The 10,042-nt window shown below is 45.2% G+C and overlaps 1 protein-coding gene across 2 annotated transcripts in view; it reads right to left on the reverse strand.

Annotated features, from left to right (window-relative positions):
- The window catches only part of ST8SIA5 (ST8 alpha-N-acetyl-neuraminide alpha-2,8-sialyltransferase 5), a 66,219-nt gene that overhangs the window by 22,155 nt on the left and 34,022 nt on the right, over nt 1–10,042 (reverse strand). For both annotated transcript variants that reach the window (XM_006144422.3, XM_006144421.3), the window contains one exon: nt 482–574. In XM_006144422.3, the coding sequence (XP_006144484.1) occupies nt 482–574 (93 nt within the window). The remainder of the gene's footprint in view (nt 1–481; nt 575–10,042) is intronic.

A 10,042-nucleotide genomic window follows, 5' to 3' on the forward strand; every position in this document is an offset into this window, starting at 1 on the left:
CACCTGCTGCACCCTAAATTAAATTAAAATTTTAAAAGATGAAAAATAAAATACAGCAATAACAGCAACAAATAAACAAAATGTTAAAGACAATAGCAAGAAGGCAACACTTAACCATATGGTGCAAAGTACTGAATTTCAGGATACACAGCCCAGTGCCCTCTTCAATTTCTGCACAAGAGGAGCCCTGCGATGACAATCAAGGAGACTGGTAATTGAGCCGGGGACTTGAACACCCAAGTCACTAAAGGTGACCTTGCAAACTTGGCCTTTTGTCATAAAACAGGCACAACCATCATTGTGCTCCAGCCCTGCAGGGCTTTCCAAATGCCACTGGCCCCGGGAGGAAGACCTAATTTTTGTTCTATCAGAATCAACCACGTGTTTCGAGTGTCCTTCCATCCTGCCCTTGTTCAGCTCCTCTGGCCTTGCCCCACCTCCATGTGCACCATGCACCCACCACCCGGGCTACCACACTCACATGGACAGCACCTTCACTTCCAGTATTTCGTGCCTCAGTTCCAGGCATCTCGTGGAGTTATATTCAAAAGGCCCCTCGTAAAATTCAAAGTACCTGGGAACCAAGAGGGACAGAAGTTACACAGAGAAACAGGCCATGTATCAGGAGACTGTTAAGGGTCTCATTGGGGACAGGGTTCAGGGACATGTTCCAGGCAAGCAAATAAAACAAACCATCCCAGCAGATCCCTGGCAGGGGACTCCAGGTGATCCCACAGGGCCCTTTGGCTTGATCATTGCTTGGTCAATTTCTCACAGCACCCCACTGCCCTGACGGTGTAAGCATTTACAGGAGCAAGAACCCAGAAAACCAAGCAGTGGAATTCAGAAACAGTTTGGTTCCAAGTTTGTGGATGCGAAGAAGAGAGGAAGGAGAAGGCTTGCTCTGTGCCCTGTGATCAGAGAAGGGAGAGATCAGAGTCACCGAGGAGTCCAGCAATGAGGCTGCAGACTTCCAGCCAGTCCTGCCCTTTCCTGCCCTTTTCTCTTTTCTCTTCCTCGTGGGAAAATGTCCTACAATGACAGCCACAACACAGCTGAGATTTCTACTGCTTTTGCTATGGTACCAAGCACTGCCTTTCCTATCAGTGCACCTGATCCTCGAGCTCCTGCTATGATGTAGCGGAGACTGACATTTCTTTCTCCCCATATGGCAGCAGAGGAAAGTGAGGCTAAACAGAATGAGCTCCAAGCCACACTGTCAGTGCAGGCCAGGACCAGGGCTTGGTCCAGGTTCAACTGCAGAGGGGCTGAGCCCTGTCCAGCACCAGCTGGTTCTAGGCATGTCACAGTCACCTCAGAGTCCTTCTGCCAGCTTTGTGCAGTATTACAATACCAACTTCAGCTGACACCTGCTGAGCCCTTACTATGGGCCAAGTGCTGAATAACCATGTGATATGGATGGATGCATTCACGTTTAATCTTTCTAGCTAACCTATGAGGAAAGTGACCATCACAAGCATCCTGAACAGGCTCTGGGAGTTAACTAACTTGCCTGGAGCCATACAGCTGGTAGGTGGCAGAGCTAAGATGTGAACCTAAGAGCTATTTAAAGGCTTCCTTTGCTTCCCTCTGGCTACAAGGACCACTGGTGGTCCCTGGAAAGGGCCCTCTGGGCTCCCACAGCCACAGAATGAGGAGCAGAGGTAGGTAAACCCTTTTTTCATGGCTGTTCTCTCTCTGGTTATTCAGGAACTGGGGCAGATGAAACTGGAGGGTTCCAGGACAGTCACAAATAAAGAACCAGAAGCCTACAGGGGCCCCCTGGTGACACAGTGCACAGCATACTGGATTATAGCACTAGAAGCCACATGGTCCCTCCAGGTTTAGATCCTCAGGCCGACCTGAAAATACCCCAGGCATGAGATTCTTAGGAGCTGGAGGGCTTGGAAAGGTGACCATGGTGTGATGAGGCCCTGTTGAGGATGCCTCTCTCTCTTGAATGCACATGTGCTGTATCATAAAGAAAAAATAAATAAATGAAAAGAAGGCTGCTAGGCCAAGCAGCTCCAAACATGGGTCCAGTGGCATCACAAGTAGCCATCAAGAATCACAAATAGCAGAGGCACATCAGCGCTGCTATTGAGCTCTGCAAGCCAGGACTTTGGATGTTGATCCTTTAGTATCCAGCTCAAATGCTCAAATTTTTGGGAAGCCTTTTTTGGCTCCCAACCCTGAGATCCTTCTGACTGTTATTTATAGCAAAATACATTGTATTATTAAAGTCTGTTAATTACCTGTGTCCTCTTCAAAACTGTGAACATCTCAAACACAGAGATTATGTCTTTGTTATCATTGTATCTTTTCCGAAGCTACATTTTCCAGACTCCTTTACAGCTAGAGTTCTGGATGCAATTTGGGTTCAACCCATCAGAAGTAGTTGCATGAAACTTTGATACAGAGCTGTTATATGAGAAGAATGGCCAAGGCCCAAAGCATGCTTTGTTGGTGCAGAATGTAACAAAGGTGGTATGACTCATGGAAACAGTAGTAGTGGCAGCACCTCCATGATTACATCAGAGGGAGCAGCTTTTGCTGTAGTCCCACTTAACAATGCAGCTTGGGGAAGCTCTTCCAGAAGCCCAGGCATTTTTTTTTCAGTTTTCCCGGTGATTTTAAACTATCTGTCTTCTTCATAAATCTCTTTCTACTTTAACTGGCTACAATGGATTCTGTTATCTGCAACTAAAGACAACAGGTCAGCCTGGGGCCACAAAAAAAGTCCATGACCTTGGTTCTAACTCACGTAGTTTTCCACTCACACAACAGTAAATGAGATCTGGTGTCTTGTCTAAAAGACTATCATTTTCAACCAGAGCCAGTGTCACTGGGTCAGGTGAAGTCATATTATGAGGCTGGGCCAGGTGAAGCCATATTATGGGATCCACTGGGTCAGGTGAAGCCATATTATGAGGCTGTTGCTAAGAAAAGTTCCATATTCAAATGATCCAGGAGATAATTAGGAGACTTACTCTACAGTTTTCACTGGGAGACTTGTAGACACATCTCAAATATGGCTATAAACCAGTTGTGTGACTTTGGGTAAATCACTTCCTCTCTCTGAGTCTCTATTTTTCTTTACCTTAAAACAATCTGTTTGGGGCCATCAGGTGGCATGGAGTTTAAGGCACTGGATCCCACATGGTTTACTATGTAGTTCGAGTCCCATACATACCTGGCATCTAAAAAATCACAATGGATATATGTGCAAAATCTCAAGAGAAGAATGGAGGAAAAGGATTGCAGCATGGCCATTCTTCTGTTGGGTGATTTCTCTCTTTCTCTCTTTCTCTATAGCAAGCACACATGCCCTATAGCTATATGCCCTATATCTGTTTGAACTAAGGTGGCATCTCCCCTTTGATCAGCCAGCGCCTCCACTTCTTCCACAAAGCCACCCCTGCCTTACCATCTCCACTTGGTCCTCATTACTCCTCAACATCACTCATATCCTAAACTAGGCAATATGATGATTCCAAATGGTCTTGTGCTATGTACTGGGCAGTTTGAGGATAGAAAGGCTTTCAGAACTGCCCCTCTGCCCTTCATTAGCCACTGTTAAGGTCTAAATGTTTGCAATCCCCCAAAATTCATATGTGGAAATCCTAAGTCCAAGGTGATAGTATTAGGAGATGAGCCGTGTGTGTGTGTGGGGGTGGGGTGGGGTGATCTAGGCTGAGTCCTCGTAAATGGGATTAGTGGCCCAAGAGAGACTCTTGTCCCTTCCCCCATGTGAAGATATAACAAGAGAGTACTGTCTATAAACTAGGAAGCAGGTCCTCACCTGAAGTTGAATTTGCCTTGATCCTGGACTTCTAGCCTCCAGAACTGTAAGAAATCTATTTCTGTTGTTTACAAGTTACCTGATTTATTATATTTTGTTATAGTTGCCTAAAGGGAATAAGACAACTATTTTGGGCCTGTCACTTTTCTTTGGGACTGTCACTTTTCCTTTCTTTCCTCTTCTTTTCTTTTTAGTTTTCAAAAGTTTCATTCTATAACAAATATAAACTTTATCATACAAACTGCTTAGTTGAGCATTTTAAAAAATATATACATATGATATGTTTTCCAGTGATTAAAATATTAATGGTAACTTTTGAAAGTTTTGCAAACATGAATCTTGGAACTTCTTTGTATAATCTTGAAAACTTAACAATTAATTATTCATATGGAAGTAAGCTTAAAAATTAGAGACAATTCTGAGGCTAGCTGGATGAGATAGCATTACCTAGAAAGAGGGTTTGAATATAATTTATAATTATAGGACTACATTAAAAGTACCCATAGTATAAGTTCCTTACTAGAACTTCTCACTGATAATTAAGCAAATGAAAATAATATTTTAGCAAGTCATGTTCAACTTTATGTCCATACAACTATTTATTCCAAAATCATTAATGATATGTATCAGTTTTAATAAAATCTGGCTAACTTAACTAAATAATTTGAGCTTTGTGAATCAGTCCATCAAAATGAACGATAATAGTGAAAACATTTCAAATAACTTTTTATCCTAAAAGATGTGACAAAGTATACTGAACAATAGTGAGAGTAACAATTTCAGAAATATTTGTTGACAAATGGGAAAAGTAGAGATCACAAAACACTAGTATTTACAGTATGACATTTCATTTGTGACTCTCTTCCTTGAAATTTTTATTCTACTAAGGAAAGATCAATGAGAAGGATAAGAAAGCATTTCACAGATTCTATTATAAATAAACTCTCTCTTTACTTTCTCATTAAAGCCATGCTAAATAACAGAAAAATTAAAATGACTCATTTTATTTCAGAAAATTATTTTTATTTTTAAATATTTATTTTTTCCTTTAATTTTTTGTTTCTGTTTTATAACTTTGCTTTTTAATTTTGATTAATCTTCTACATTCAATCACTATACATCACTATAACTTGTAAAATTAACTTACCCACCATGAATACACTTCACACCGGTCCAGCTGAGGATACTATACACATTATCATCAACGGATAACAATCCATTTCTGTATCCCATGTCTTGCCTCTCTATTTTTCTCCTTAATTTCTTTCCTCGCACTCTCCTCCATCTCTCCCCCTCTTCTCACACTGTCTCCAGTATCCATAACCATTTCCCATGCTTCTATATCCTCTAATCTATCCATTTTCACCAGAGTGTGGACAGTCATATATATTAAGTGAAGACACATAATGTCACTTTTCTGAGACTTAGTTTATCTATAGAATCAGCAAAAACAATGCAGTGCATGTGTGATAGGATTGAGATAAAACATTGATGAGCATTTCGGAGAAGCACGGCACACAGGGGTGCTTGTGTTCATTCCCCCACCCCCTCCCCGTCCCCCTTCTTCTGCCACTAAAGGGCAAGTGCTGCCAGCAGACTCCACAGGGAGCCTGGAGAGTCAGTCTTGCTTCCAGTCGCTCAGCTGGTTGATGGCAGAGCTGAGTCAGGAATAAGTAATCGGAAGTTTTCCCACCATCTGCCTCCAGGACATCTTCCTGCTGCTGCAATTAGAAAACCTGCCCGCTGCCACCCTGTGGATAAAGCCCGCACCACGTTCTGCTTGGATGTGGGATGGCTTTGATCTACCTATTTCTGTGGCAGGTCCATGAATTAACGTGTGTTTCTGATGGCTTGGACACCTGGAACTTTGCCTATTCAGGAGAGACAGCCCCTCCTAGGGATAGCCAGTTCCTAGAGAGAGTAAATAACTAGTTTGTGAGTACACCTTTCACATGCAAACCAATCAGTCCACAGCCCATGCTCCAGACCACCTCTCCTCTAAGCCACTATTTCCAGCCCAATTCATTCACTGCAGGACCAGGGGCTAGTTACAGAGACATCCCCTACAATCCAGGGTCCACTGAAATTATTCAACCTAGCTAATCGTACACCTCTTAACCCTACCTCACCAGTGCCTGCCCATGGAAACCTCTATAAAGTCTCTTGTTACATGCCCCTGGCTTCCTCTGCCTCCTGACAGGCCCTGGCACTTCCCCCATGTAGCTCTGCAAGTTACAAAACTACAATCTCCAGAAAGAATTATATACAGAAATGTGAATATGTGGAAAATGGGAAGAAAACGATATTAATAGGGGCTTCTTGGTTTAATAGGATTATGAGTGATTTAAAAAATACTTGTCGGGACCAGCATAATGGTTAAGTCACTGGGGTCCCACATAGTTGACCATGATTTGAATCTCGGACCTGGAAACTTAAAAACTCATGCCAGCTGCATTTGCATGCGTGCCCAAGATCCTGAGAGGATAATGGAGGAGAAGGGATTGTGGTGTGGCCATCCCACCTTGGGGATGATTTTTTGCTTTCCGTCTCTCTGTCTCTCTGGTGAGTGCACACACCCTATAGCAAAAAAATCTCTCCAACACCCTTCTCCAAAAAGTGTCTATATTTTTATGTTTTCTGTAGTGGAATTATGATTCATTACTGGAAATTACTACTCAATGTCCATTTCTTTTCAATCATGGACTGCCCTCCAACTATCTCAAGATTTCCCTTAACCTGTTAGAAGCACTTTCCCTTAACCTGCTAGAGAACTTTTTCCAACCCTCTTAGACTCCATTAGCCTCTCAAGGTGAGTTAGTCACTGTATCTTCTTTCTATTCTGGAAATACTATCTCTACCCAGCTCAAAAGGGAGGGGACCCTGGCACCATGTTTGGGCAGCTCACAAGTATAAATAGCCCCAGCAGTCATATCAGGAGTCCAGCTCCTCTCAGATGCCACCAGGTTTCCGACAGCCAAACTCAGTGCTGGTGCCATGCTCCATCAGCTGTGCCCTGTCTCTCTGCCATCAGGGACTGATCTGCAGGTGACAGCCTCTACTAAGGGAAAAGACAATGCCTGAAAGAGGGGTCCCCAGCAGCCCCGGATTTTTACTCCCTTCCTCCTCCTCTGTCTTGGGCTCTAGCTCTGCAGGCTGAGGAGACCTCCATTCAGCCTGCCAGGACCTGGCCCACAGACAGCCTGGCTCTGTAATTCCTACTAGCCTTTCCCCCATGAGTCTGTCACACAGAGGCTCCCCTGCTGGCCTAGTCTCCTCTCCAGAGTTTCTCCAAGGTCATGGCATCTTCCTTGAGGGGTAGGGTACTCTGGACCCCTGCAACCACTGGCTGGTACAAGATGAGGCCCAAGCAGTCAGCTTCCTATCTAATACCCCACCCCACTCCCAGATACTGATTTGAGCGAACTTTAAAATATTCATGAAAAAAATGAAACTGGGACCAGCATATGGCGTAGTGGTTATGTCACTAGACTTCCACATAGTCCACCATGGTTCAAGTCCCAGACCCAGCAGCATAAAACTCACACCAGGTATATGTACATGCATATCCAAAATTCCAAGAGGAGAATGGAGGAGAAGAGATTGCCACATGGCCTTTCCCCCTAAGAGGGTCACTTCTTGCTTTCTGTCTCTCTGGTGAGTGTATGTGCCCTATAGCAAAAATCTATCTAAAACAAAACAAAACAAAAGAAACTAAATTAAGTTTATTTTGGTGCAAAGAAATTTGAAATGTATGCATAATTTTTTCTTAATACATATTTTCTGTGAGTTTTTTGATGACCCCCCTCTTAGTATTCAAGAGAGTAAGAGCCCAGTGAAGTCCCTGTGTCATGCAAGTGCATGCCTGCTGGGGCTCTAGTGGCCCTGAAAGAATAAGGAAGCCTTCCAGCTCAGCAATCTGAACACCTGGGCTCCTGTCAAGCCTGGAGTAGTCTCAGAGAACCACAAAGTGGTGTATTTAGTTCATACAGGACAGAAAAGCCACTAGCCCATCTGGCACCTCTGTGCAAATTGGAAAACGCACCTCTTTCTCCTGACGAATTAAGCCCCATGCAGGCACATGGCCCGTTGAGTAAGAGTGAGCTGGATTTCAGCCCCATCTGACTCCTTGGTTGAATATCAGTGTGCAGTGCCCACACTGCACAACTGTACGTGGCAACCTGATTCCAGACCCTTTAACTTTGTCTCATTTAAGCCTCCCTAAGAGACAGCCATTATTTCCCCACTTTATACCTGAAACTTGGGCTGTAAGAGGAGAAGTAATTGCCCAAGGTCATTCAGCAAGTCAATGGCAGTGCTGGAAGACAAACCTCAGGTTTGACAGAGCCTGGAACCCATGTTCTTGATCACTGCAGTGTGCTCCCTTTCCTGACTTTGACAGCCATGGTTCTCTGGGGATGTTCTTCCCCTCCCAAGGGCGACAGCCCTTCAGAGAGCTTGGCGCTATTTCTAGAGCCAGAACAGCTGCCGTCCTGAGATAGCACACTACCCAGAGCAAGCGCACAGAAATCAGAGTCTGAAAATTGCAGCCCGACAATTCAAAGGACTGGAGTGTCTTCCTAAATGGGTACGGAAAGAGGTGAGAAGTGCTCTTGGCTGTTCGCATCCACAGGTCACAGCTGCCAAGAGCAGACACTGCCATGGTAGTAGAGGGACTAGGCTCAACTCCTGGCTAGACCATGGCCCTGCTCAGTGGTCTCAGACTACACCTGCCATCTCTGGATTACAGTTTCCTCATCTGTCCCCAGGAATCACCAGTTCTGTGTTGAGATACCAGAACTGAAAACTGAAAAGTCTAGGGACCAGCAGTTAGCGTAATGGCTGTGTCGCTGGACTCCCACGTAGTCGACCGCGGTTGAGTCCCGGACCCGGTGGCTTAAACTCATGTCTGGCACATGTGTGTGTGTGCCCAAGATCCCGAGAGGAGAATGGAGGAGAAGGGATTGTGGCATGGCCATCCCCCCTGGGGGGTGATTTCTCGCTTTCTGTCTCTATGTCTCTCTCTGTCTGTCTGACGAGCGCACGCGCCCTATAGCAAAAACCTCTCAAAAAACAAAAAACAAACAAACAAAAAAACCCTGAAAAGTCTAATGTTCTGAATGAAATTCTAGCTAGTCCTGCGATAAATCTGCTCCGAGGGGTGTACCAAAAGGATACAGGTTCTAATAAGGGACCCACTTAGGGGCGTGTGGCGAGTTCTGTGAGCCTTGGTCACCTAGCCCATCTTCACACCATCTAGGAAGGAGGGTGCAGGGCTGTGTGCAGCTGTATGGAGTGGGAAACTGGAAGTGTCTGGTGACTTAGCCTTGAGAACATCTCCTAATCTGATTATTAGGTAGACACTTGGTCCTCCCAGCCCAAACCCAACCCCCTTTTCCTTTCCATTCTCCATGTCATTCTATTCTTGCTCCTTCCATGTCTGCTGGCTTTGCCAAGTGACTGGTATAAAATTCTCGAAGCCTGTGTAGGAGGCAGGAAACCCAGGAGTCATGAAGAGGAGAAAAGGGGTGATGCAGCAGAAGGGAGGAACAGAGTGCTCAGGGGCTGCCCTGGGGTGGGGCTGACCTGCACAGCAGACTCCTCACTTCACAGAGGAAGGTAAGGCCTGGAAAGGGATGCTGCCTCCTCTGGACAATGCTGGGAGTCAGGGAAAGCTGGGGCTGGGCTCCATGCAGGATATCTACTCATGGGACCCCAGCAGAGCCCTATCAAGGTAGAAGGGGCCCTCCTCACTCCACGTCCACCAAGTTCCAGGCTGGAAACAGTGTGAGCGGCATCAGCCTTGGTTTCCAGGGACTGCTTTAGAGCATGTGACTTTGGTATCAACCCAAGAGTTGCATTAATGGTCAAGGTTTCACAGATGAGCAAGCTGAGGCACATAAAGGTTCATGAATGTGGAGAACTGCCTGGGAGATTTGACTGAGACAGAATCAACTAATTCAGGGGTCAGAAAGCCTGTGAAGCATACCACCTGAAGAGTCTGCCAGCATTAACAGCCTTATCGGCCACAGCCTGGCTTCTGTCTGGCCATGGGAGGCCCACATCAGGTATGTGGGAGGGGAGGGGGAAGTCACCATTTTTGTTTGGCTTGTTTTCGCAGCACCCAGCCCAGAACACTCTGCCAAACCTGACTCTCCAAATTCTTCCCAGCTGGATGGAGCCCAAGAGCTCCGTCCTTTTTTTTTTTTTTTTCTTTCCTTCTCTGCAGAAGGGAAAATTGGC

Source organism: Tupaia chinensis, unplaced genomic scaffold, assembly GCF_000334495.1.
Source record: "Tupaia chinensis unplaced genomic scaffold, TupChi_1.0 Scaffold000119_2, whole genome shotgun sequence".
Taxonomy (NCBI): Eukaryota; Metazoa; Chordata; class Mammalia; order Scandentia; family Tupaiidae; genus Tupaia; species Tupaia belangeri.